Source organism: Clavispora lusitaniae, assembly GCF_014636115.1.
Source record: "Clavispora lusitaniae strain FDAARGOS_655 chromosome Unknown tig00000223_pilon, whole genome shotgun sequence".
NCBI lineage: Eukaryota > Fungi > Ascomycota > Pichiomycetes > Serinales > Metschnikowiaceae > Clavispora > Clavispora lusitaniae.
Window position 1 is genome coordinate 568,087 of NW_027093981.1, and position 26,952 is coordinate 595,038.

Below are 26,952 nucleotides of genomic sequence, written 5' to 3' on the forward strand. Positions count from 1 at the left end.
TGACTATTTGATAAACTTTACTTCTAAACCCTCTGATAGAATAAGCAATATGCCGATTTGGTCAAAACAGAGGATTCATCACAACCAACAGTCACTTTAGCATCATCGAAATAGCACCAGCCTTTCTCTTTTTTGACATAAGAAGTGTAATGCCCCGTGGTCAAGTTTCCAAAATGATTCACAACACCATACAACTTGTACTTGAAAGGGGGACTCTGGTTCCTAACTGGCATTGTTGCTAGTAGCTCGCGTTCTTTCTCAACACTGATTCTAGTTGATGAATCTTCCTTGGTGTAGCTGCCAACTTCTGGCCAGTATGAGGTTAGGTCCAACTCATCATTCACAGGATATTTTATGAACGTGTCAAGTTTCTTAAATCTGCCACTTGATTCGTACCCAAATCTTTTAAAATGTATTATAAGTGCCTTTGGTAATCTTGTGATAGAAATTTTCTTCGTCAGCCTCGTAAACGTATTGCAGCGAGGACAGTGCCATTTATTATCGTCGTCCAAAAGCTCGGTTTCAGTAAACAAATCCAAACACTGAGACAACAGTACAGACCGAGGATATCTTGCATCGCTCTCTGGTATGGGTAAGGATAAGACAGAAAACGTGTTGTAAGTCGTAGATGTAAGTTGACATACCAAACATTTCAACTGTGACAAATACTGTCCCTGGAAATAGTCAACAATGACAGAGAAATTAAGTTTAAGATAGCGTTCCCACTCAATAGTAGAAGCCAACCTAATTGGAAGCACTTCTCTGGCACGTTCTTGTTCTGTTGAGAGTTCCATAATAGAAGCCCGCTCCTCAGCATTCTTCACTGCCCGCTGGTTCAAATCCTCATGCAAAGAATCTAAAATGTAATTCAAAAACTCAACACAGTCTTGCTGGTCGGAATTTGCAAATTGCGCTCCCGGAGACAAAGAGCCCATAATCTTCTTGAAAACATTGGGTGAAAATGACCCACCGCTGTTGTTCAACATATTTGAAAGAAGCTTCACATAGCTTGTAGTTATGACACCTTTGGTGCCAAGCTTGTTGTTCATGTTTATGTGTTGTTTGTAGGAGGGTTCCGCAGATTTGTCTCCTTTCTTGAAGAAAAAATCTGTCATTTGAGGTGTAGCAGCAAGACACTGGATGATACAGTTCATGTAACAGGAATTCCCTAGATTTGTGAGACCCGTTGCAAACAGTTTCAAGAAATCATCTGAAGAATTTTCTGTTTGAGGTCTTCCCGCTGGTGCATTGTTCTTCTCCACTTTCCGAGAGACCTCCTGAACTGTCTTAGGCCGAGAGATAAGTTTCATAGGGGAACTATCCACTCCCTTATGAGAAGCAGGTTCCATTTTGGAAGCTGGAATGACTGAATCCGAATTCGCCTTAACACCTTCGGATTCTGGGATAAGCGCGCTATAATCCGTGGAATGTGAATGAGCACTAATCAAATAGTCACTGAAATTTCGAAGATAAATACTGTTTTTCATAGCCTGCGTGCCATCCAGAGGTTTCTGGGACAATTTGTTCAAGGTAGAGTCATTGGAGACCACATTAGTTAAGCTGCCTTCCCCGAAAGTCTGATACCATTTATGCAACCCACCACTAAGATAAAGAGGATACTGACGCAAAACTGAACTCAAATACTTCGTGCGGAACATGAGCAAGTCTATTAGCTTAAGGAATGGATTGGCATACGCAAGCCCATCCTTGTCACCATTTAATAGCAGTTGCTCCAATGAAATAAATCGATCACTAGCTGCACCACCGAACCTCAAATTATAGATGACAACAATATCATACTTATGTCTGTTGCTAAACATGGCGAACTTCTCAGGTTCTAATTTGCTTCTCAAACAATCTTCGAGGTCTGAGTCTTTCGCGTTTGGTTGTTTTTCTAACAACAGCTTTACCAAGGATGGTTCAATATTCACAACATTCAGGAAGTTGATATGACTGTAAGAATATTCTTTCTTGCTTCTGAAGTCAAGGAGCAAAATACTTTGGGGTATCTTTCTGATCAATTGATTCAAACATTGAGGAGATATACTGTCACTTTTTTTGTACTGAGAAACATCCATTCCGTTGATATTACCCTTTAACTTTGAGAATCGTTGCATTAATGGGTCATCAGCCACAGACTTAGCTTCCTGATGAATGCATGCACACATAATGTTGAAGTTACCTCGTTGATTTTCAAGGGCCTCTCGAATCTGAATCAAGAAGCTTTCAATTTTTGGCAGATTGAGCTCACTTGCAGAATCAAGAAGCATTTGACTAACTCGAAAGGAAACAAATGCCACTCCATAATCGCAATAGCCTAGCTTCTTGTGCTTATCGGCCTGGAATTTGAAATTCTCAAGCAATGTGATAACATGATCAACTAATGTGCTGCCTTTCGTCGTGGATGGGACTATGTGTTCAAAAACCGACTTGGAGGTTGATTCGAGCTCCGAGATTGAAGGTGTAATAGTCATTGCTGGGCCTAATGGAAGATCATTCTGCGTGGCGAATAGTGGCATTGATCAACAATAATATGTCATACAGTACTTCCCACGATAAAGTCGCATGTCCAACATCCCAAATTCGAATACCCCGTTCCAGAATTCGTAAATTGAAAAGGTCGAAATTGCACCTTGTAATCAAAGTTCGTACCCAAAAGGTTTCAAATTCGCACAAGCAACTCTATAGATTCGCCCGCGTGAAGTTCTAATTTCACAAGTGGAAATTTCAATTTCGTGCCCAAGAATTTTCGATTTCGCGCAGTGATCTTCGTTAAATTCGTATCGCCAAGGACTTGAGTTCGCATGGCCCAGAGGGGATATTCACACAAGATCGCTCAGAAGTTCGCATTCTGCTTCTCCCTTAATTTGCATCTGGTAACTTCGAAGTTCGTACGCTGAAACTTTGAATTCGCTTTCCAACAATGTTAAATACGCTACGTTGAAGTGTGAATCCGCACCAGCTATTTCAAAAGCCGACACATCATGTTTACTTTTCGCTAGCAAATCATACATGCACACCTCTATAGTCCAGAGGACACCCACCTCACTTTCCAAATTCACATTCGCTGAAACTCCAAATCGCACAAAAGACATTTATAATTCGCACGCGAGATATGGGGTTTCGCACAATAAAGCTGTACTTACACTTGCAGTCCTTCGATCAAGCTTCGCGCGTGCTGACTGACAATTCACGATCGCGTTACCAAATTCGCACTTGCAATTTCAGTCGTCGCATAAAAAATATCTGATTCGCAATTCCATGATTACAAGTACACCTTTTCAAAAACTTGATTTTCGCAAGTTGTTTAGCCAAATTCGCATCCTCACATCAAAATTCGCGCCCGTACACATCCTCCGAAAGTCGCGAAGCGAAAATGTCCTATTCTCACCCTGAAATCCTTGGTTCGTACACGGGAGATATGTATGTTTCTTACTCCCGCACGCGTGCACATTAACATCCGGTACGATTTGTGTGTTCTGCCCCCACACTTGTATAAAAGACTGTTCTTGCCAACCTTAAAGCCTAAATTTCGATTCAGATGTCAAATGCGTTTTTATGCGTCTTCGTGTTTTATGCTTTCGTAGTTGCTTTGGTAATCGGAACTGACAATTTGCTTAACCTTGAAGGGGCTATCGCCTCTATCATTCTTGCAGGATGCCAAACTATTTATGATGCATGGCATCCTATTGTGTGTGAGGAACCAATGAGTAGGAAGTGTATCAACCTAAGACGCGGCTGTGTATTTGTTCTGGTTATCTGTATCTTATCAATTGTGTTTGTTGTAGCAAAAATTGTTTTACTCAAGTTGAGACGAAGGTGAGACTTTCCCTTTCGAATTCGACGCGGTTCTCATTTCGGTTTCATATATATATATATCTACTGACATCCATCAGTCAGGCATTGTGCTCCATCTTTGTTATCGTTGCAGTAATTATCAATACCTCCATATGTATTGAAATATGTACATCTTCCTCTATCTCATCAGTGTGCATATAAGTAATCATAACTGTTTCTGCACTCTTTCAGGTCATTCTTGATATCGTAATATGATGTGAATGAAACTGCACTGTTCAATGGCGAGGACTCTATTAATCGAAGGTAAATTTGAACGGGCTAAAGAACGTACGGAGTATATAAGCAATAGATAGTCTGTGATTCTACTTCTCCATGCGCGAACCACGCTTTTGGAGGAACATCTAATTAATGACAGGATATATATCCTGGTAGGTTTTTTCATTTACGGGTGGAAGCAAGTTTGAATTCAATCATACGATAAATATATAGACACATGCACTATTCTTAGCCAACATGGGCACCGAAAGCAAACGATCTACACATGTCCAAGTGTATATACGTCCGTTTTAAAAGAGCGGACCTTTATATGGCTGAATAGGTGGATGTAGCAATATTCTCTAAAGAGGTGTGTGTAGTAGTGACAGACAAATCTGGTTTGCCGATAATATAAAGGTAATAAATAGGTAAGGATGTATGGCTGAGAGGTTTAAAGCGTAGGTATAGGTAAAATTAATAAAAAACCTAATAATAAAGCTTATATGTGAAATATAAATAAAATAGAAGATACATATAAATTATTAGAATTAACTAATGGTTATTATAGAACACCTAAATATGAAGCAGTAGTTAGAGCTAGAGAATCTTTCTTAATGTGAGCTTTAATTATACCTACTATTTTCTTAGGTATATGACCTGCTTCAGTATTAGATATGTTGGCCACGTCGTCTTTATGAGTAATATTAGCTGTCTAATGTTTTAGACCCCAACTGCATTAGCACGGGCTGGACCTCAAGCTATCCATCCTAGTCCTCACTGTCTCTGAAATTCATTACTTGAATAGTTTCAGATAGTTTTTTTTTTGCATGATGTTGAGGTCAATAACCTGTGGTAGGTGTAAATGGTGGCTGTAATGTGATTCATACTCACCAAAATGTCCAGACAGTCTGAAGATGATCTAAACAACAAGTCCAAATTAGTTTGCCTCACACACATTTATGTACTGCAAAAAGTAAGAACACAGACCCAAGTCAACCACGACTGCGATATTGAGGGAAAGCAAAATAAATCTGCGTCAATGGACGGCAAATAAATTTATAGGATATTGAAGAGCCCTTTCATATTGTTCTAAATCAAGTACACCAAGATAGAAGCTAGTAAAGTCAACAACAACCTCAAGACAAATCAGAAAAAAGAAAAAAGCAACAATGTATAAATAGTCATAAAAATCAAGAGATAAAGATTCTCCATATTGAAAATGAAACAATTCCGTCCTCAATGTGAAAATAATAAAAATACAGAAAAAAAATCAGCCATAAAGCTTTTAGATAAGAAACAAAGCTTTTAGTTAAGAAACAGAATGTAGAAATCGCTCTCTGGCAAAAATGCTATGATCTGTCTGACCCACTACTAAGTCAGTTGTCCTTGATTATTTTCATTCGTTGTTTCCAAATCGAACACTCGAATAAAATGTATTCAATACCCAAGAAATGATTATTTTTCATAGAACAATTACCAGTAAGTATGAATCGTAAGAACAGATACAATAGATAGGACCTATCAAATAATGTAACCATTTTTTAAAGAAAAGTGATATAACCATAAAAAAAATTGCATGCTTCATTTGATGAAAGAAAAATAACAGCAAGTTACCATAGAACAACCATAAAAATTACAATAACTTTGTGGTCACATTGTTATGCATTATATAATCTTTAGTTTCTTCCAAGATTTACATAGAGTAGGAAACTTAGAGGTACACCAGAATATATCAATATGCCATGATAACATTTATATGGAGTCCCAAGGGGTATCAAAGATATAATTTCATTTTAAATAGCCATCCTAAGAAATTATACACTGAATAGTGGTATCAATAATGATGCTGCCATGAAATCTTGCTACGCATCTGGATGTATCTAAAATAATTAATATTGCTACAGTTGTAGAAAAAAGTTAGAATAACTAGAAGCAATGAAGAATATTGATAGTCCTGACTTGTGAGTAAAATTTAATAAATTAAAATCTTATACAAACATACTTTCGGTTGTTCCTGGTTGATATGTAGAGACAACAAACATGTATACAATAATTAAAAAAAACGAACTTCTTCATAGTCAACAAACCGATTCCTTACATACATTTTTTTTATATAGCTCAATAAGGATTACAGTAAATGACCACCTTTTATAAAGTTAATAACTAAATTTAAGTTATAAATAGACATAACTATGTTTTGGCGGTAAAACTGACAAATTAATCTACTTTACCTATTTGATTCAAAAGCCTCTACTTAATGACTGCCCCCGGTGTGTCTGTCTCCGCCTGAATGTTTCTCGCCAGACGAAACTGGCGCCTGTAATCGTGAATTGACCTCTTAAACTTGTACTTTTGCATCGCCTGGATTGACCTCTTGTACCTGTATTTTTCTTCTGTTGGCCTGGATTACCCCTTGTATCTCTACACCTTCGCCTGAATTCTTTGTCTTTTCCTTCCTTTCGCCTCGATTCTCCGCTTCGATAAGATGCACGAAGAATTTTTCGTGGGCCACATTCATGTCTGTGTCTTCCAAGAAACAGAAATCCATTAGTAGTTTCTTTACCACTGTCAAAACGCAAGTAATATAATAAGGACGCCCACTTACTTGGTCAAAGTAAATACATAAAGATAGTGTAATCCAGACCTAATTATCTTTGTTATTTGTAAACGATGGTAGACGTCCAAACGATTTTTTATAGCACTTGTTCTATTGAAATCTTTTTGATTATTCGGTTATCCTCTACTACTATTATTATAAATTTATTGGAGAGAGTTTACTCGGAAATAGTTTTAAATGAGTAAAATACTAAACATTATTCATGAAATCTAACTTGTCAACCTATATTTTTGTGGTCCTTAACGATTGATGGTCCATTTCAGTTCTGACAGTGTCTGATATTTTTCTTCTAGTATATCTTAAACTTTTTTTATTCCATGAGAGCATAATATCTAATGTGTAGGTGAAGGGTAAACAATTTGAAAGAATCATTACGGACTTATTTTCTCAATAAGATATTGAAGAGAGATATCTATTACATTAGTGAATATTACTTTATGTCAATTTGATGTTTACCATCAAACATAATGGCGATGAATTTGTCGTTGATGGAGATCATTTAAATTTTTTTAATAATATGTGTAGGTGATAGAGATGTTAACAAACCCCTTAGTGTAAGACATGAAACCATGTGCTTGGATGCGTATATACGTTGTTCGCATCGTATATATTTGATATTTTATATGATTTTATTTGATAATACGACAATTATATTGTAAAGTACATTAGGTATGCTGCTACCGGTTTGTATACCATATTGGTAAAGTAACTTCTAAATCTGAATTGGCTGTGCAATCCATTGGAGATTAAAATAGTTATCAAATATGTCTGTCCATTTAATTTAGGTGAATTTAATTTTAAATTTAGTTAACCCTAGTACGTTATCCGTTTTGTGATAAATGGTCTTATGATTTTTTGTTTCGATAATTATTTTTAAGCTTACTTAGTTTTGTTGAACAAAAAGTAACTAAATAATTAGAATATTATGTTAACGTTAAATATGACTTATTATTGCATTCACATGAAGATAGAATTTTTCTTGTTTTTTGAATTTGAGTAGTGGTATATTAAATGTGTATGTACGTGCTACATTTAATGGAGTTGTATAAAGATGAATTTAAGGTGTTTCAACTCAAGAGAAAGAATAATAATTTATTTCATATATGCCATTATAGTTTTTAGTTGATTTTGAAAATTTTATTGGAGTACTTATTTTGTTCCATAAATATTAAGAAATCAGTTGTGAGATTTTGTAGAACGAAGATTAAGTGCGACGAGTATTATGTAATGAACTTTGAGTATGGATGAAACTTGGGAGATTCGAATATGAACTCTTTAAGGATGACGAAGTGTACACCGGATGTAGATGATGTTTGGGTTTTGTTGTTGCTATTCCCTGGAGAAGTTTAATTGAGGTCAATAACGGGGATATATTTTTACTATTAGCTTGTTACTGTTCGTTCAATCTTGTTTTCTTTGGGATAGAGTTCTATTTGCACTTTTAAATACTTGTAATGCGGTAATGCCGAATAGCTGCCGAAGTGACTAAAATTAGTTTGACGGTTGTAGCTAAGAAGGAGGCATTGGCAAGACCTTCCTTGAAAGATGATAAGCGGTCGTTCCTTCTGAAGTTGTAAACAGTACTATACTGTGTACTCGTGAGAATGAGCCTACACTTCATTTGTTGAAAAGCGTCAAAATTGATTCTTTGTACGGCAATAGCTGATAAACAGAATGTATCTAATCTTGTTCAGTTAAATCTGTGTACATAGCTCTTCGCATACATTATCTTGACTGGGGAAGAGATATACTGAGATTGGTGTGGCTCCCTCCATTACTTATGATGTATATAACGAGATGAGACTTTGCAATTGATTCGGAGGAGATAAAGGCATCTTTCTGTATAGTATGTTTTAACTGCAAGTCTAACGAGTTTTACACATGACTATATGTAGTTAACATAGAGTTTGGATGTTTCACGTTACAGTATTGAGGTATTCATGATTAAACTGTTAGTAAAATAAATGTTTTTCTTTAAGTAGTGGAATTCTACTAGTTAAGGATGTGTTTAGTTCATACTCGGTAGTGTATGTACCGAGCATTTCATAGTCGAACAAAGAGACTCACTGTGAAGTCTTCTTCAAAAATACAAATGTCTGGTACCGAATTTGATATCACAAAAACTTATCTCAAGTTTTTGGAGGATGACCAAGATATGACCATGCCTATTGCGGCCATTGAGTCACTCGTGACAATGTTGCGCGTGAAACAGCCTTCGACTTCAAGTGAATTGATCAATTTGGTTAAGTCGAATATCTCTACATTGAAACTGTCGATCTCAAATGCCATATCCCTATCCGCTGGATGTGATTTATTTATGAGATTCGTCTCCAGGAATACGAATTTGTACTCTGACTGGGAATCTTGCAAAAGGAATTTAGTAGAGAACGGTGAACTCTTTGTTCAAAGAGCAAAAGAATCAAGAGCTAAGTCAGCCGAGTTTGGCGTACCATTTATCAAAGATGATGATACGATTTTAGTGCATTCTTACTCTCGTGTGGTCTGTCAGCTTCTCATAAAAGCGAGGACTGAAAAATTTTTGAGATTTAAGGTCATTGTAACTGAAGCTAGGCCCACAGGAAAGGGCTATCATATGGCTAAACTACTTCGAGAAGCAGACATTCCTGTTGAGGTTATTGTGGATAGTGCTGTGGGGTATATGCTTCATAAAACCGATAAAATCATGGTAGGCGCTGAAGGTGTCGTTGAAAGCGGTGGTATTATCAATCACATCGGTTCCTATCAGATTGGCTGCTTAGCTAAAGCCAATAACAAACCATTCTATGTCGTTACAGAATCACACAAATTTGTCAGGCTCTTTCCCTTAGCATCTAATGATTTGCCGCGGGAAATGTCAAGAATGATTGATGAGACACAAAATGAAGGTGACGATTCGTTTCTTAAGACGCAGCTTGTTGACTTTACTCCTCATGAATTTATAACAGCATTGATTACTGATCTTGGAGTCTTAACTCCTTCTGCAGTCTCAGAAGAGTTAATCAAGATGTGGTACGATTAATCACTTCTGGAAACTTGGAGCAAGTTTCTTTGAAGGTCATATTTGTCATAACAATTTTGGAAGTTTTTATCTCTCTGGATTTCAACACAAGTAATATTTTTTTGTTTGAGGAAACCTGTGTCGACAGGAATATTAGGCTGCTGAATATAGAATAAATGAGTGACGAATCTGTCCCAATTCTCAATTTGATCCAGATTGGATTTAGTAAGAGAGTAATTAGCCAGTTCAACGATAATTCGGACATAATCAACGGCTTCCATGCCATATGTTTCACGATCTTCACACCCATTAAGTAACAATATCTTTTTTCTTTGAACATTCAGTTGCTGAGCGATTGCTTTACCGACACCCTTGAGGATTACGATAGGTATCACACTCGTCATCAAGGAGCCAATGGAGAAAATAATTACTTTAGCATTGGCCATAGTTGATGTGACTTTGCTTTGCGCTGTAGGACAAATTTCCTGCCCATAGGGAGATATATAGAAAACTCTTTTTATTGGAGAAAGGAGTGGTTCAATGTTTTCTGTCTTGTTGAAATGAAGTTGAGATTTCTTCAATTCAGGGTGAGTGTACTGTGGTATGTTTCCCAGCTCTTCGTCAGATGACGAATCCCTGTTGTCTTCTTTTTTGTCCTCATAATTCAATTTCAATTGAATTTCGTGAGTTGGTGTAGGTGGTCGCGTGTGATGTATTGGAGGGGGATAAACCTCATTCACAGTAGATGGATGTGATATCTGAGACTGTCCGGTGATAAGATAACCATTTGAAAGCATAGCCCCAATATGGTAGCTGAAATTTGTGTTAATACATGGTAAGACTTCAATGTGTGGATCGATGTCCGTCAATTTCATGAACAACTCTATGGCAGAATCTAAGGAACCAATAAACAATCGAACACCCGTCAAAAAGAGATTACCCACATTCGCAAGTTCGTAGCGAAATTGCCTATTGTTGGTAGAGTTTGAAGTTATCTTTGATCTCTTCAATAATTCAACGTGAACGTGAACCATGAAAGCTCGAAATATTTCTTTCGTCGACAAATTAATACCGTTCCACAAAGGGTGAGTTCCTTCAACAATTTCATTCCATTGTGACCTTGCCCGAGAAGGGTCGGAATCTAGTCGAAAGCTAAGGAGATCGCGAAGCTTTACTTTCAGATCTGGGATTAGTCTTGTCAATCTGGAACGTATGTCACCTATGGCAGGTCCACCAATGACACGTATGATTTCTGATGTCGATCCACCGTTATCCAGAATGGGTAAGACGTATGTGACATGAGAGGATACTTCTTTGAAAACAGAAACAAGTTCATTGGTAGCTGTTCCTCCGCTGAGTACCACAATCCTCTCGCTCATTGTATACTGCAATACTCTCTCTACTTAGGTATCTGATAAGTGCGTCTTTATGTACACAAACGCGATAACACAAACGTTAATACATGGAGGCGGACTGCGTCCATATTATACAAATTGTTCAGTTATCATCATCAACTACATTGTCAATCCTCATTATCATCATATTACGCAAGCAGCTGTAAACTTGGAGCATCAAAAAAAATGGAGTACATCAACCTAGTTCAACTCTAACTACAAATCGCGTTTTTGTGTAACAATTTTCGGTAAAAACAGTCACTACAATATGGAGTAATCCCGAGCACGGTTACGCAGTATATTTCAGAACGTTATTTGCTTGATGGCTCTCACGTGATCAAACAATTTTTTTCTAGGTGCACTGTTGAAAAATTTTGTGACTTTTTTTTTCTAACATTAACTACAATTTACTTGAAATGTCTAACCAGGAAGTTTTGGTTTTGAGAGGTGCCTTGGAAGGTCACAACGGTTGGGTCACATCTTTGGCCACCACCCCAACTAAGCCAGACTTGTTGTTGTCTGGTTCCAGAGACAAGACTTTGATTGCCTGGAAGTTGACTGGTGGTGAGGACAACCAATACGGTGTCCCAAAGAAGTCTTTCATTGGTCACTCTCACATCGTCCAAGATGTCACCATCTCTGCTGACGGTGCCTACGCTTTGTCTGGTTCTTGGGACAAGACCTTGAGATTGTGGGACTTGGAGACTGGTGAATCCACCAAGAGATTTGACGGTCACACTGGTGACGTTATGTCTGTCTCTATTGCCAGAAACTTGAGACAAATCGTTTCTGCTTCCCGTGACAAGACCGTCAAGGTCTGGAACACCATTGGTGAATGTATGCACACTTTGACCGGCCACAAGGACTGGGTCTCTGCTGTCAGATTCTCCCCAGACAACGAGAACTCTACTGTTATCTCTGCTTCTTGGGACAAGACTGTTAAGGTATGTTTTTGATTTTCTTTTTTTTTTGCGGAAAGATGATGTTTACTATATTTGCTACTTCAGACGGGGCTTAAGCTCTGAATGAGACATTCTTTATCACCAAGATCTCTGATTTTCCGATTATTTTTTTTTTGAAAGATTTACTAACTTCTATAGTCTTGGGACTTGAACGACTACAAGCTCAACGCTGACTTCATTGGTCACACTGGTTACATTTCCTGCATCACCATCTCTCCAGATGGATCCTTGAACGCTTCTGCTGGTAAGGACGGTGTTATCATCTTGTGGGACTTGAACTCCAACGACACCTTGTACACCTTGAACGCTGCTTCTGAGGTTCACGCTTTGGCTTTCTCTCCAAACAGATACTGGTTGGCTGCTGCTACCTCTTCTGGTATCAAGATCTTCAACTTGCAAGAGAGAACCTTGTTGGACGAATTGAAGCCAGAGTTCACTGTTGGCCCTAACGCTAAGGACCCAGAGGCTATCTCCTTGGCTTGGTCTGCTGACGGTCAAAACTTGTTCGCCGGTTACACTGACAACATCATCAGAGTCTGGCAAGTTATGACCTCTTCCGCTTAAATTAGCTAATCTAATCGTAGGGGTATTCAAATCAATATAATTCTTTATGTTCTATGTATACAAGTAGACCTTGCCAGCGGAAGTGCCTCCAACAATCCAATTGTGCGTTGGGTGAAAGGATACGACAGAAGGAACTGCCGTCATGAACTCAGGTTCAAATAATTGGGCAATCAATGACCCTTCTTGAGTGTAAATATCGAAACTTCGGTTCATGTTTCCAATAACAAACTTCTGAATACCATCTTGAGGATCTTTCTGCCAGCGGGCTTTCAATATCGATACCCATCTTCCTGTCTGACAGTTATGTGAAATAGACTTGAAGGGTTTCATAGCATAAGTGATATCACCTCCGGTGTGTCCTCTATGGAGTGCAAAATCTTTTTTCCAGTCGTTGACGTTGGAAGTCTTACTATTCCCACTCAAATCAAATAATCTAATCGTGTTGTCATATCCATTGCATACTAGATGATTCTCTGAATTCCAATCAACTATTGAAATTGAGAGCCTTGATGAGTATCCTCCGTAGAAATGTGGAGATGCCGTATCATTGTCTAGTTCAGATAAGGAATTTCTTTTGGATACGTTCCTTAAATCCCAAAGTCGAAGCGAGCGGTCTAGGGAAGACGTTGCAATCTGATATTCTCGGTTGGGGTTCACAGAAAATCCCCCTATCTTTTTATCATGTAGACGCATCATTTTTTGTGTATTGTGTATCCTCCGTTTCTCTCTCATGTCAAACTGATACAATCGGCCGTCCAACGTAGTACAATAAAGGAGGCTAGGTTGGCCTGAGGGCATACAGGTGTCAGATACACCTATTGCTTCCCCATCACTGTCATCAAGGGATAAAATGTCAATGGATTGTTGCTTAGCAAGGTCCGTAATTCTTATAGAGCCATCATATGATGAAGACAAAACCTGCGACTGATTGTGAGGGATTTCACAGAATTTCGATACTGACTTTCCATGTGGCTTGAAAGTGATTATTAGAGGTTCGTCTTCCTCCATAGTTTGATCCACAGACCAGATTCCAATGTTTCCCGATGTGTCACCACCGAAAACAAGGCGGTCGTTGGTAGACAGATGAAAATGCAAACAAGTAATTCGCAGCAGTGTTAATTTGAGTTTTGAAGGGTCTTGGCCATTGAAAAACTGTAGTTCCTCGATCTTCTTCTTTTTGGGGGTAATATCGGTTGAAGTCAAAGACTCTGTCTCAGATGAGGAGCGCCTTATGTTTTGTTCGATTGATGCAAGTACTTTCAACTTCTCGTCTAAATCGTGTTTCTCTGTATCTTCAACTTCAGTTACTGTATCCTTCTTAATATTTTTTCCTAATACACGGTCCTCATATCTCAAGTATCCCAGTCTGATATCTGAAAGTAGGTCCAGCAAGTAAAAGTCTCCAGACAACAGACGGCTCCTAGCGTCTCGTAATCTTTCATTTTCCAACCGTGCTTTCTCTTGATCTTCTTGCTCTTTTTTTATTTCTTCGTCATTTTCGGGAGTATTAGCCAATCGTCTTGATCGGCGAATTGGTACCAGGCTTGGCTTCGTTACTCTTTCCTTGGATTTTTTGGAACTTTTACCTATTTTAGGTGGGGGTGAAATTGAATTATAAGCTTCATGAATATTAAGTTTGGAAAGTAATTCTTTATTTCTTTGAATGTTTTTATTTCTAATCAGCTCTAATGTCTCTTCGCCCATTACAGATATCTTCGAAGCTTCATACACAGGCATATAATACATCTTTATGGCCGCAAGTAGCGCAACATGTCGGAACAGAGGTAGAGACTGCCACAGATCACAATAGACCTCGTATCTCCTCCCCGTCTCAATTCTTTCATATTGAGGAATAATTCATGAACAGACCCTTTACATTGGCGAACGTCACTTAAAAAGTTAGTTGCACAATCACTAATTTTCTGTTCCTCGTAACATTTTACCCAAGGCATATCTGCTGGAGGGGTGAAATGGAAAGGTATGACTGTATCTGCTGACCCCAATGACAAGTGTTTCAATAAGTTTTGAATAGATTTTCCCTCAGTTAATGCTATTACAAATATAATTCCTTTATCTCGGTTCAGCATCTTTTCGACATATTTTCCGAGTTCAATGGCTGCACTTTCATTATGTGCCCCATCAAGTAACGCCTCAATACCTGTCTTAGGGTCTTTTATGGTTTGTAACCTGCCTGGCCAAGTTGTATTTTGGATCCCTTCTTCGATTATACCTTCGGTGAGCTTTTCCTTTATTTCTTGTCCTAAATTTTCGAGCACCTTCAATGCAACGGCCAAGTTCTGTTCTTGAAAGGAGCCTTTGAGTGGGGACATGCGAACAAGTTTATGAATCCGGGGATCCGAAGAAGCTTTCACAAAATATAGTGGTGCGTGCTCCTCTTGAGCTTTTTGCTTGATGACTGACCTAACCTCCTCGTGATTTGTTTCATCCACTATAACAGGAATATTCATCTTTATAATCCCCGCCTTCTCTTTAGCGATTTCCTTGAGTGTGCTACCTAAAAGTTTTTCGTGGTCTAAACCTATCTTAGTGATACCTGTAGCAACGACGCCCCCCATGTAATCGCTAGTGTCAGAGGTAAATGGCTTTAAAACATTAGTTGCGTCCAAACGTCCTCCCAATCCAACTTCAATTAGTGCCATTTCAACCTTTTCAAGCTCAAAGATCTTGAATGCTGTAGCAGTCAATAATTCAAATTCTGTACATCCCAATTGTAAGCTGTTGTTTTGCAGACTGACAAATTCTCGTATTTCTTCAAACTTCGTCGATGGGTATGTTTGGTTGTTTATGGAAATGCAGTCATTATACTCCAAAAGATGCGGCGAGGTAAAACGGCCATTGCGGATCTTCGCTTTGGTAAGGATGGACGAGAGATATGCAAGCGTGGATCCCTTCCCATTTGTGCCAGCAATGTGAACAGACTTATACGCTAAGTGCGGGTTCCCTAGATGAGACAACAATCTGGTAATTCTTGTTAGGCCTAGTTCGATTGGCATTTATGAAGATGTAGTGCGGATATAAAACATCAACATAAAAATGCGCTTGCATTATCACTTCCTCTAATGACCCAACGTGGTTTCATTCAAGAAAGATTGGAATCTCTAAATGAAATAGACAACAATGTTGTTGGCTTGCTTGACAGAGTGAGCAAACTAATAGATACTTATATGGAGCCTAGCCGAAATACAACGGCAGATATCTCAAGCACGAAGGAACAGTTCCAGGAAGAAGTCAAAGAAGTTTACAGTGTCCTCAGTGCCCTAGCCATTAGCTTAAGAAAAGAAGTAAAAATAATGGACGAGAATATAGGGGTTTATGATAAAAACGATGATCTGATTATGATTCTTCCGATGAATGTGGACCAAAAAAATACAACCCTAGGTAAGCGCAAGCTTGAGGAAGAATTGGAAAAGCTAGAGCTGGAATAATACACTGTGTTGGATATATGTTACATTTAATGATTGTTATACCTATTATATTTCCTCTAAGTAGCCCTGTTGTATCAACCTGTCCACGTCAGATTTTCTGACGTAGAATTGAGAATCTTTGATGAGATTGAAAACGCCATACTCCGTTTGAATCTCTCCTCCATCTTTAAGGACACGAACGTCTATAAATATCTCCGTTGGTGGCTCAAGGTCTCCTGAAAGATCAATATCAGAAATGCTTGACTTAAAATCGAGAACCAACTCTTGGTAACGTTTGAAATATTCCTGTTCGTGATGGCTCAAATTGTCTAACGCTAGTTTTGTGACTCCAAAAGGAGATGTTGGGGCATCTGTATCTTTTTTGGAGTTCCTGTTCGTTTCTGAACTTAGAACTGGATCTATGTTCAACCAACTAAACTCGTCAATTTTGTCTGCTCGGAGTTTCTGATAAGCAAGTAAACATCTTTTGTTCCTCCTCATAGATAAGTGTGTGACAAACAACTGGCATTGGTTCACCTTCCTTTCCTCTTCGCCGATATCTTCAACCTCTTCATCTTGAATCTTTTGTTGTTCGTCCAAGTACTCCACATCCCTATTTAGATCGGATATTTCTTGCACTATATCCTTAATCAAATCATGTTGGTATAAAGGAACCTCATTCAAGTTAGACGACCTTTTGGCCTCAAGCATTAGCTTGTTGGCAGCATCCCCATACATTGCTAAACACGGTTTACTTGGTGAGACATGTAATGCAGTCAGGTAGGCGCGTTTTTTAGTGCAAAATCAATATTGGTAATGATTTCTCGTGCAAACAAATGTGTGATATGTAAATAGTAGATATCTGATTTTCGTGATTTTCCTGTAATCACTCACGTTAAGGTGCCTACTTTTGAAATTTACTATTATTATTTTTTGTTCGGTTATGGATACTTATTCATGATTATTCACGTATATCACAATTTTTTGCATTAAGTGCGAGCGAAATAATATGTGGATTACATGACTTGAGGAAAATCAGAACCCTCTAAATTCTGTTCCATAGTGAAAGCTCACCTACTTAATATTGTAAAAGAATATATTTTTCATATTGTGTTTAGTGTCTAGTGCACATGCCAGGCATAGAATCATCCTATGTATTTACAACGCCTAAAGCTTCAAAGTCTGGTTCAATATCTTTAACACTTTTAACTCTTTCCGGAAGTTCTGTTGCAAGTGATTTTAGAATTGCGTCGATGCATAAAAGAGAAGACATTCCATCGTCAATCGTGCAGAGAGGATCAGCTTTTCCACGTATGATATCCACGAAATGATCGAGTTGCGCGTCAAAAGGCAACAATTGTCGAAGATGACTCCTCTTATTTAAAAGAGTTGTTTGCGAGACAGGGCTATTCCAACCATGTTCGTGATCTGGCAAATCTTGCTGGTGGTACAATGTGAGATCCGGAACAGAAAGAGTGCCTTTTGAACCGAAAATGCGATAAAACCCTTCAATCTTATCATCAGTTGGGATCAATGGGTTCTCACCCGTACCTGCCTCAAAGTTGAAGGACGAAGTTACGTTATCTGCACAGATGAAGGTGCCCGTAATTCCATTTTCAAATCTCATGACAATTGAAGCACCTTCATCAACATTTGTGAAAGCTGTACGCTGTTTTTTAATCGGTTCTGCGTAAACCCTTTCGATTTTTCCAAACAAGTATTGCAAAATGTCAATATCATGAATAAGGTTGATGAGTAAAGGCCCGCCTCCGCTTCTGGAGTCTGTCCGCCAGGGAGACGCCGTGAAGTAAGAGAGTGGTTTCTTGAGGGCCCATGACCCTTGAACAGCAATAACATCTCCTACCGAATCAAGGTTCTCCTTTGCAGCTATAATGAACGGGTTGAAGCGTCTGTGGTGACCCACCAAAACCTGAACATCCTTATCTTGAACAAAGCATTTCAAAGCCTTAGCTTCCTCTGGACATATGCTAACAGGCTTTTCTATAAGCAAGTTGACTCCTCTAGAAGCCAAGTCTGTAGCGATTTTGATGTGTGTGTGGTTGGGGGTGCAAATAAGAGCACCATCTGGGGCGTTCAAATTGTTTTCTTGGAGGTAAACAAAGTATTCCTCTATCGACAGATAACAGGGAGTTTGGAGGTCTTGAGCAACTTTTTTGGCATTCGGAGACGGATCAATAAGTGCAGAAAGAGTGGTACTTGGGTTGCTTTTGACATGTTGGGCATGGCGTGGGCCGATTAAACCCGCTCCAACGACAATGATCAGCAAAGGTGGAGACAAAGTCATAATTTAGAGCATCAATAACTCCAACTTCTTCTCTAGTAACTATGATGGGGAAATCTGGAGTACCAGGTTGCTTTAATGATTGGTTTTTTTTGCATGAAAAATTTTGTGTCTAGTCGGAAGGTTTTGCAACTATATAGTTTCTTTTTGTGCTCATGTGCAGATCATTGTGGGGTACTTTAGAGTCATCCTTGCAGAAAAAGGAACGAACATTAAAATCATACGGTTCACCGCAAAACACAGGAGTCGAATATATTTGAAACGGATGGTTTACATCTGAAGACCAGTACATTTTTAATTCTCGATGTTTCAAACGTATTAGCTCAGATTTGAGTATTATTCTATGCAAAAGTGACAGGTCGGTACTTAATCTTAGTGAGCTTTCGAATTTGAAGGATGACCTTTTTAGTATAACCTGTTCTTCCCCATAATCACAAACATATCACAGAAAGAAGAGGTAATCGGATATGCTTTGTGCGTAGCTTACATGGCTAACTTTTCAGATTCTCTACTTGTCTAACAGCATCAATGCAGGTTTGCTGGTTTCGAGCATCAAAGCCGTCACCAGTCAAATGTCCTTTGACATCAACTGGGACAAATTGGTCTCAGATGACTCCATCAGCAACTCAATCAAAGATTTTCTAAACGACCAGTTCAATGAAATCAGTCTACCGTCATTTGTCGACACTCTTTCCGTCACTGGGTTCTCCTTAGGTAGCATACCTCCCAACATCACCATTAGACACATTGGCAATCCCTTTGATGAATTTTACAAACGGAATGTGCCAGAGGAAGAAGCAAAGAAAGGTCAGCTTCCAGTGTCACCAGAGCTAAGTGGCTCGGATTCTGACAGTTCTGAAGAGGAGCCGGCGATAAATAATCTTGACAGTGCAAACCAACAAGACTTCACCCCGCTCTTACCTGAAGTAGACCTGCTCCGTCGGCAAAACCAAGAATCAAAGCATTTCAACAACTTTAATATGAACAATGTTGGGTTGGGACACATGGACCTAGATACCCCCACAAATTTCTTCAATCCCCACGCTTACAGGCTTCACTCAAACTCCGTGGGTCGCAACGAGCTGGTCAAAAAGAACGACAATGATATTCAATTTATCCTTGAAATCGATTATAAAGGCGACGTGGCGCTTGAGATTGTCGTCAACTTGTTGGTAAATTACCCTTCAGCGCATTTCATTACTTTGCCTATTAAACTCAAAATCACAGACTTGGTGATCCATTCATTGGCCGCCGTGGCATATCTCGAGAATAGCGTTTTCATATCTTTTCTTTGTGATCTTAATGATGCTGACTCTGACTATTTTACATCAGCTCTGATGCATAGAAGACTGGATGCCCATTCTCGCGGATCTCACATTCCTCCAAGTAGCGGAGGTAACATCACGGATTATGTGCCTTCAAACAATAAAGAAAGAATCGACGTCATAAGAAGTGTCAAGATCGATACTGAAATCGGAGAAATGGAGAATAATGTGCTACGTAATGTTGGAAAAGTGGAAAAGTTTCTTGTTGAGCAGCTCCGGAACATCATCAGAGATGAAACTGCGTGGCCCAGCTGGATTTGCCTTGATTTCAACGATGATGATGATGATGATGATGATCAATCCTCAACTGCTTCTACACAACATTCATCACATACGAGCTGAATCTAATAAACAACGTAAATTAGTTGTAATATAAGTTACATAAGAGTTGTTCTGCCACCTATCTCGTTGCTCGCACTGCCATCGGGCATTTTACCATCTCTTCCTGTCAAGAATTGTGTGTAAATGTGATCAAGCTTTGCCTTTTCTGAAGCAGAAATTGAAGGTTTAGTCTCTTTTAAACTTTCCAAGAAATGTTCTTGTTTAATCAAAACCGTCTGTTGCGCCTTCGTTTTCGTCTTGACAGTCTTGTCTCCTATGTTTTTCAGATTGAATAGATTTTCAATTTTCTGGAGAAGCTTCAACTTCTCTGCCGGCCGTACCTTGTTACTCTTTAACTGTTCAGAGCTAATTTGGAAAAAGTCATACACATTATTCAGGGAGTTTCCCTCTTCGGAAACGTTTGTTTCTTGCTCCATCAATGTCTCATGTACTGCCTTCAAATATGCGTTGTAACCTAATCCTTGCATATCGGCTCCACTAAATCCTGCGGTTTTGCTAGCAACAAACTCAAGATCAACGTCCTCTTGCAACTGCATTGATGCACTAACACATTTAAGTATATCAATTCTATCCTGTAAAGACGGCATGTCGCATATGATGCTCTTATCCAAACGGCCAGGACGCAAAAGTGCTGAGTCGATTAAATCTGGTCTGCTTGTAGCTGCAAGCACATAAACACCATCGAGACCTTCTGCACCATCCATCTGGGTCAACAACTGGTTAACAACCCTGTCTGTTACTCCAGTGGAGTCGTGTCCTCTTTTGGGGGCGATGGAATCGAACTCATCGAAAAAAAGAATACAAGGCTTTGCTGCTTGAGCTCTTTCAAAAAGTTCTCGAACAGATTGTTCCGAAGCACCAATGTATTTGTTCAAGATCTCCGGTCCCTTTATCGAAATGAAGTTCAATCCACATTGTCCTGATATTGCGCTTGCAAGTAACGTTTTTCCACAACCAGGATAACCATATAAGAGAATACCGGACCTTAATCTCAAGGGGCAGTTGGCAAATATTGGCGCATACTTTGTGGGCCATTCTAATGTTTCTAAAAGCACTTTCTTTGCCTCGGATAAACCACCAATGTCTGCCCAACTAGTAGATGATTTTTGCAATTTCACTCCTCTCAATCCAGAAGGTTGAAATCCTGAAAATGCCTTTTCAACATGATTTTTGGTGATGATATTAGCTTCGTTGCTTAATCCTTGACTTGCAAACACGCTCTCATAGAAAATCCTGTCGCTGATGACTTTCAAGTCATTAGGTAGGTAACCTTCACTCTCCAGGACAATATCCATCACATCCATCTGGATTTGACATCCAAGCTTGTTGACAAGGCAATCTTCTAAAATCGCACGTCTTGCTGCTTTCCCTGGAGGTGACAAGTGGTGATAGCCTTCAATCAAGTGCGACAGGAATAGCAACTTGTTAAAAGATTCTCTGGCTATGCCTGAGATTAACAAGGACACGTTTGTATTGTTCTGTGCCATCACCTTGGAAAGGCTGGAGATAAAAAATTCTGTCGTTTGATTTGATGAAGTAGAGTCTGTATTTTCTGCCTCTGCTGGTAAGATCTTGTCTAAATTGTCCAACACCAACAACGAAGGTTCATGCCAAGCTGCCTCTTGTATGTACTTTGTTATTCTAGCCGACAACTGGTCAAATGTTTCGTTCATAATCGTCTCACATGCGACGTACTTGATAAACATGCCACAAGTAGCACTCACACGTTTCGCAATCCATTTCAACAAAAGTGATTTGCCACTTCCTGACGCTCCGTGGACTAAGATTCCCGAATTTCTGAAAGTGCTCAAGTGCTCCGTGATATCCTCAAGCATCTGTTCCAGGCCGTGTATCGGCTCAAGATCTGTGATTGCATTCGGGCTCTCCACAAAACTAGCACTTCTTAATACATCTTCATCTACTTCAATTTTCGCAGACCATTTAGATTTTCGATCAGGATCAATCCAAGCATTGGGGTCTCTCTTTCTTGCAAAGCTTAAAATGCCTCCGTAGGGTAACACATCGGGAATAGCAGGGATCTTCGTGAAGTTTGTGATTGGATACTTGGTTATAGGGTCTTTAGAATTGAATAAGTATTCTGAAACCATCTGATTTATCTTTTCATGTTGATTTTTGCTGGCCAGAGCGTTCAACTTGAGCAGGTCGTTCTTCTTACTTTGTATAATGTACGGATGCACAAGAAAAGTGGCTGGTCGCCTTGAAAGGCTCTTCCCGGCTACCCGTAAAACAACCTTGAATCCTACTAGGGAGTCAACGTTCAAAGATACTGCTAACTTTCTGCTCAATCCCACGGTATTTGAAGGGACACAATTGGTGAAGACAAGTTTAGCAATGATGTTTTTGTTTTCAGTCACCGGGGACAATTTCTCCTTCGTTTTTTCTTCATCAGCGTTCTCGTTTGTCGGTGCAACATTTTGCTTCGCGTTTGGTCCAGGTACTATCGATACAGACGCATATGGCGAACGTTCGAATGCATGTGCTAGCTCGTCCATTCTTGCGTAAACCTCGTATCCATCGTTTTCTGTCGCTTGTGGTTCTTCTTGAAAAATTTCGTGAGGAAGAGCTATTCCCCTTTTCAAAATGCTTGGACCATGGGCCCCTTCTGATGGAATGGATTTCGAGCTCTTTGTAGATTTCACAGACTGAGCAGAAGCAGATGTCTTCTTTTCTCTCACTTTCGGCGCAATATTGATCTCTGCAAACGGATCTATGAGAGCATAGGAGGAGTCTGGTATCCGAATGTCTTTGACCAAAAGCCTTACCGAGGACGTTTTTGTGGGGTAAACAACTAGAACCTGGTCTACCGCAACGCAACGAGATTGCTCGATAAGCTTGGCTTCAATGTAAGATGCATGGAGCTCCACTAGCTCCCAATCGGAAGCAGTCTCTGGTTCCAAGAAAACTGTGGACGTTTTTGGATTTCGGATTTTCACATTGACAATGATGGATTGCTTGTCGGCCAATTTTAACGAGTGGGCAAAAATCGGATCTATCGATATGTTGGACACGCCAGCAGAGCTCATCCCAGACCACCCAGCATAGGATTTATGCTGTGACTGCAGCACAAGTTCAACAATCACTTCTTGCGGGGAAACGCTGGCATTGTAGAGAATGCTCGTTAAATTGGAGGGCAAGTCAACCAAGTTGTTCCATGAGGGTCTGAAAGATATATTAGCCGAGAAGCCATCCATATCTAGTTTTCAGTTTTTCAGAAGTTATGGGTCTTGTTGGCGGCACCTTTTATGTACGTCTATGTCCTGCAAGGTAGGAGTTTTCCAGTGAGATATCGAGTCATGTATACCGAGGCCTCGAGTGCTCGCCTCCACAAGGAAAAAGATGAACATGGCTTAAAATGGCAATTATTTTTATCTGCCAGAAATCTTGTTTTGATGTACATGGTTGCCTTGTCACTCAAGCAACCATATTATGGAACAAACTCTTCAGGGCTACAGCATAACGCTCTTATAGAGGAGATACGATCACTATCATAGCGACATGAATCGTGTGTAGACTACGACATTGCAGTGACAGAATTGTAAGTTCCACTATTTACATTAACAGAAGCCCAGAGAACTTTTCCAAGGTAAACCCATCAACATGAACTATCTCTTGGACTGAACTTCATTAAACTTTTCCAACAGGTCGTCATGCGTAGCCAGATGTTCGTGCTTCTTACGCATTTTCTCTTGGTTTGCCTGTTTGGCTGCCTCGACTGTTTGGAAAGACCTCCTTCTAATGGAGCGACATTGTTCCCAACCAACAACGCTGCCTAGGAAAAAGCCACAAACACCCCAGTTGGCAGATTTTCCTGGGTTCTTGTGGATGAGAAACGTCACCACTCCCAACACTCCCATCGCCTGGAACCCTGTCAACATGGCTTCTCTAAAACATGGCATGCTGACGTAATTTTCGAACGTGAAGTCTGAAAGTTTAATCCGTTCAAATGCATCCACTATTGTCGGCTGTTTGGCGTGTGTTGGTTCTTGATCGGCAAATTTGGGCGTCAAGTCTTCAAGTAGTTGCACATCTTGAGGCTTATCTGCTTCCTTCAATTCTGACACGGCAGAAACCTTCGACGGTGTGCCTCCAAACCACCCCATTTCGATGAGAAGCTGGTTAATGCCTTGGACGGTTGGCTAGAAGTGCAGTTGTGTGCACGTGATCAAATGGTTTTGAGAATGGAAAAAAATCTAGCGCCGCCAAGTTTCGATCCTGGGACATCAGGGTTATGAGCCCTGCGCGCTTCCACTGCGCCACGGCGCTGCTAGATGAATGAAAAAGTTGTTGTGCCGATATGTCTATGCTAATCTAACTTTTTATCTCTTTTACTTGAAAATGGGCTTTAGATTGAAATTGGTGTAGCAATATGTAACTTTGAGCAGTCGGATGTTTTGTCTTTGCTTTTCTCTGGTTTTCTGTATTTATCCTCTTAGAGTCCCTTAAATGTCTCCCATTCTCAAAATACTTGTGATACGGACTAACATTCTCAAAATTGTAAACGACATGTAAAAAAGCAGAACAGAGTAAAAAAACCTCTGGCCAACCAAAGAAGTATATAAAATCTTTTACAGATTCGTGGGGACTATTTCTGCAACTACAAACATTCAGAATGGAACTGAAGTAAAGATTCAAACTGGACAACCTCTATGGACCTGCAGACTGCCAAATATCTTCTGTGAACTCCGTTGTCTTCAAACTTCACCTCCAGAACAAAGAGCAATAAAATGATTGCAGAACTTTTGATTGATCCTCAGTTGAAATGGTGGATGCTTCTTCCAATTTCAGTGGCCATGGTGTTGGTAGGCTTACTCAGATCCAATGTGACATACCTTGTTACCCCGAAGCCAAAACTTGAGCCACTCAAATCGGCCAGAGAGAAATCTTTCTTGCAGAGGGTTTCGGGATTCAAAAGAAACTTCAATGTTTTGAATGCCGAGGAGTTTGAGGCAAGGAGAAACTACTTCATTGAGAAGTTGAAGAGCACAGAATACTACGCCAAAATCGAAGACCCCAACGCTGGGCCACAAAATCCGTTTGGTGACGCAGCCACCAGTGACGCCTTGATGAATATGGCCAAGGGAAACTTGATGAGCTACGTGCCCCAGACTTTGATCATGGGCTGGGTCAATTTTTTTTTCGCTGGCTCCATTGTGATGAAGCTTCCCTTCCCTTTAACGGAAGGCTTTAAGAGCATGCTACAAACCGGTGTGAACACGCCCAATTTGGATGCCCAGTACGTGTCGGCAATTTCATGGTATTTTGTCAACTTGTTTGGTCTTCGAGGTGTTTATCTGTTGCTTATGGACGACCCTGCAGCAGCCGCAGAACTAATTAACCAGCAACAACAAAACATACCCAACATTGGCGCCCCTGGAGGGCCAAAGGCAGAAAAAGTGTTTAATGCCGAGGCAGACAGCCTTCAGATTTTGGACCATGAAAGTCTTTACACGGGCATTGCCCAGCGGATTCTTCAAAAGTACGATAAGCAATAGCTCTGGCACCTACAACCATGCATGCGAACTGCCTACTAGATACAGATCTCAATACGATTTACATATATAAACGTTTGTATTACATAAGGAGCCTGTAACTGACGATATACCAAGGGATTTTATGTAGCTTGGGAATTTTAGAATCCGGTAGACATAAAGCACCATCACTAAAATTATAATGCCTTGAAAGTTACATGAACTTTTGGTGCTTTCTAAGCGCGAGAAGGTACTGGTTTTCTACAGAAGATCATCACTCTCAAAGAAGGCAAAAAGACACAAGTTTACCAAAAGGCACCATGGCTCCTGCTACTGTGATTTGTATTGGTATGGCCGGATCCGGCAAAACCACGTTTATGCAAAGACTAAACTCCCACCTCCACGCCAAGAAGACCCCGCCATATGTGATTAATCTTGATCCAGCGGTTCTAAAAGTACCATACGGAGCGAATATTGATATCAGAGACTCGGTGAAATACAAAAAAGTGATGGAAGAGTATAACTTGGGACCGAACGGAGCTATTGTTACGTCGCTTAATCTTTTCTCCACGAAGATCGACCAAGTTATCAATCTTGTGGAAAAGAAATCAGACAAGTTCAAAAACGTCATCATTGACACTCCGGGCCAGATCGAGTGTTTTGTTTGGTCGGCGTCCGGTGCCATCATAACGGAGGCATTTGCTTCCACTTTCCCTACTGTCATCGCTTACATCGTGGACACACCCAGAAATGCCTCTCCTACAACATTCATTTCGAATATGTTGTACGCCTGCTCAATCTTGTACAAAACCAAGTTGCCAATGATTATTGTTTTCAACAAAACAGACGTCCAAAGTGCCGAGTTTGCCAAGGAATGGATGCAAGACTTTGAGCTGTTCCAGATGGCTTTGGCTAAAGACCAGGAGTTGAATGGAGAGTCCGGATCCTCGTCCGGCTACATGAGCAGTTTGGTGAGCTCCATGTCGCTAATGTTGGAGGAGTTTTACTCGCAGTTGGATGTCACAAGCTGCAGTGCATACACAGGCGAAGGATTCGATGACTTTTTGAATGCCGTGGACAAGAAAGTCGATGAATACAACGAATTCTACCTTGCTGAGAGAGAAAGGATATTAAAGCAAAAGGCGGAGGACGAAAAGAAGCGTAAAGCCAAATCTTTGAACAAACTAATGAAAGATATGAAATTGAAGGACAAGGCTGGCTTGGGCGACTCAGAAGTACTTTCTGACTATGAGGAGTCTGAAGAAGAAGTCGACGAAAACCTTCAAGGAGAAGTTGACAGAGACGAAGATGAAGCAGAGAGGGAATATACTTTCCCCGAAGATAGACAATCGGAACTTTCGAAAACAGATGAAGATTTACAAGCACGGTACCAAGCGGCTTTTGAAGCAACCGCAAAGACCGCTTCCTCTAAGACAGCTGAAAGCATTGCTGAGTACATTAGGCGCTAGTATTTTTGAGTA

At 39.9% G+C, this 26,952-nt stretch overlaps 14 protein-coding genes and 1 non-coding gene across 15 annotated transcripts; 6 read left to right on the forward strand and 9 right to left on the reverse strand. All coding sequences in view use genetic code 12, as the record gives it.

Annotated features, from left to right (window-relative positions):
- Positions 1-23: 23 nt before the first annotated feature.
- Positions 24-2,519, reverse strand: DOA4 (ubiquitin-specific protease; the record flags this gene model as incomplete). The annotated part of the gene is made up of 1 exon (XM_002614138.2): positions 24-2,519. The coding sequence occupies one exon, from the start codon at positions 2,517-2,519 to the stop codon at positions 24-26; it is 2,496 nt and encodes an 831-aa protein (XP_002614184.2).
- A 3,872-nt stretch (positions 2,520-6,391) lies between these two features.
- On the reverse strand, positions 6,392-6,601 carry FOB63_004595 (uncharacterized protein; the record flags this gene model as incomplete). Its single annotated transcript, XM_066102414.1, has 1 exon — positions 6,392-6,601. The coding sequence occupies one exon, from the start codon at positions 6,599-6,601 to the stop codon at positions 6,392-6,394; it is 210 nt and encodes a 69-aa protein (XP_065958264.1).
- Positions 6,602-8,699: 2,098 nt separating this feature from the next.
- Positions 8,700-9,689, forward strand: GCN3 (translation initiation factor eIF2B subunit alpha; the record flags this gene model as incomplete). Its single annotated transcript, XM_002614137.2, has 1 exon — positions 8,700-9,689. The coding sequence occupies one exon, from the start codon at positions 8,700-8,702 to the stop codon at positions 9,687-9,689; it is 990 nt and encodes a 329-aa protein (XP_002614183.1).
- Positions 9,690-11,478: 1,789 nt separating this feature from the next.
- ASC1 (40S ribosomal protein RACK1) lies at positions 11,479-12,588 on the forward strand (the record flags this gene model as incomplete). Its single annotated transcript, XM_002614135.1, has 2 exons — positions 11,479-12,006; positions 12,163-12,588. 2 exons carry the CDS (start codon positions 11,479-11,481, stop codon positions 12,586-12,588), a joined length of 954 nt encoding a protein of 317 aa, XP_002614181.1.
- Positions 12,589-12,639: 51 nt separating this feature from the next.
- On the reverse strand, positions 12,640-13,596 carry FOB63_004598 (uncharacterized protein; the record flags this gene model as incomplete). Its single annotated transcript, XM_002614134.2, has 1 exon — positions 12,640-13,596. One exon carries the CDS (start codon positions 13,594-13,596, stop codon positions 12,640-12,642), a length of 957 nt encoding a protein of 318 aa, XP_002614180.2.
- A 740-nt stretch (positions 13,597-14,336) lies between these two features.
- FOB63_004599 (dihydrofolate synthase) lies at positions 14,337-15,602 on the reverse strand (the record flags this gene model as incomplete). Its single annotated transcript, XM_002614133.2, has 1 exon — positions 14,337-15,602. One exon carries the CDS (start codon positions 15,600-15,602, stop codon positions 14,337-14,339), a length of 1,266 nt encoding a protein of 421 aa, XP_002614179.2.
- A 66-nt stretch (positions 15,603-15,668) lies between these two features.
- Positions 15,669-16,034, forward strand: MED11 (Med11p; the record flags this gene model as incomplete). The annotated part of the gene is made up of 1 exon (XM_002614132.2): positions 15,669-16,034. The coding sequence occupies one exon, from the start codon at positions 15,669-15,671 to the stop codon at positions 16,032-16,034; it is 366 nt and encodes a 121-aa protein (XP_002614178.1).
- Positions 16,035-16,079: 45 nt separating this feature from the next.
- Positions 16,080-16,751, reverse strand: PSF1 (DNA replication protein; the record flags this gene model as incomplete). The annotated part of the gene is made up of 1 exon (XM_002614131.2): positions 16,080-16,751. One exon carries the CDS (start codon positions 16,749-16,751, stop codon positions 16,080-16,082), a length of 672 nt encoding a protein of 223 aa, XP_002614177.2.
- A 412-nt stretch (positions 16,752-17,163) lies between these two features.
- FOB63_004602 (uncharacterized protein) lies at positions 17,164-18,318 on the reverse strand (the record flags this gene model as incomplete). The annotated part of the gene is made up of 1 exon (XM_002614130.2): positions 17,164-18,318. The coding sequence occupies one exon, from the start codon at positions 18,316-18,318 to the stop codon at positions 17,164-17,166; it is 1,155 nt and encodes a 384-aa protein (XP_002614176.2).
- Positions 18,319-18,887: 569 nt separating this feature from the next.
- On the forward strand, positions 18,888-19,982 carry FOB63_004603 (ERMES complex subunit; the record flags this gene model as incomplete). Its single annotated transcript, XM_002614129.2, has 1 exon — positions 18,888-19,982. The coding sequence occupies one exon, from the start codon at positions 18,888-18,890 to the stop codon at positions 19,980-19,982; it is 1,095 nt and encodes a 364-aa protein (XP_002614175.2).
- A 35-nt stretch (positions 19,983-20,017) lies between these two features.
- PEX1 (AAA family ATPase peroxin 1) lies at positions 20,018-23,194 on the reverse strand (the record flags this gene model as incomplete). Its single annotated transcript, XM_002614128.2, has 1 exon — positions 20,018-23,194. The coding sequence occupies one exon, from the start codon at positions 23,192-23,194 to the stop codon at positions 20,018-20,020; it is 3,177 nt and encodes a 1,058-aa protein (XP_002614174.2).
- A 411-nt stretch (positions 23,195-23,605) lies between these two features.
- On the reverse strand, positions 23,606-24,103 carry FOB63_004605 (uncharacterized protein; the record flags this gene model as incomplete). The annotated part of the gene is made up of 1 exon (XM_002614127.2): positions 23,606-24,103. The coding sequence occupies one exon, from the start codon at positions 24,101-24,103 to the stop codon at positions 23,606-23,608; it is 498 nt and encodes a 165-aa protein (XP_002614173.1).
- Positions 24,104-24,194: 91 nt separating this feature from the next.
- Positions 24,195-24,266, reverse strand: FOB63_005643. Its single transcript has one exon. It is a non-coding gene; the product is annotated as a tRNA-Met (tRNA).
- Positions 24,267-24,727: 461 nt separating this feature from the next.
- On the forward strand, positions 24,728-25,495 carry FOB63_004606 (uncharacterized protein; the record flags this gene model as incomplete). The annotated part of the gene is made up of 1 exon (XM_002614126.2): positions 24,728-25,495. One exon carries the CDS (start codon positions 24,728-24,730, stop codon positions 25,493-25,495), a length of 768 nt encoding a protein of 255 aa, XP_002614172.1.
- Positions 25,496-25,689: 194 nt separating this feature from the next.
- NPA3 (GTPase) lies at positions 25,690-26,940 on the forward strand (the record flags this gene model as incomplete). The annotated part of the gene is made up of 1 exon (XM_002614125.2): positions 25,690-26,940. One exon carries the CDS (start codon positions 25,690-25,692, stop codon positions 26,938-26,940), a length of 1,251 nt encoding a protein of 416 aa, XP_002614171.2.
- Between the last annotated feature and the right edge of the window lie 12 nt (positions 26,941-26,952).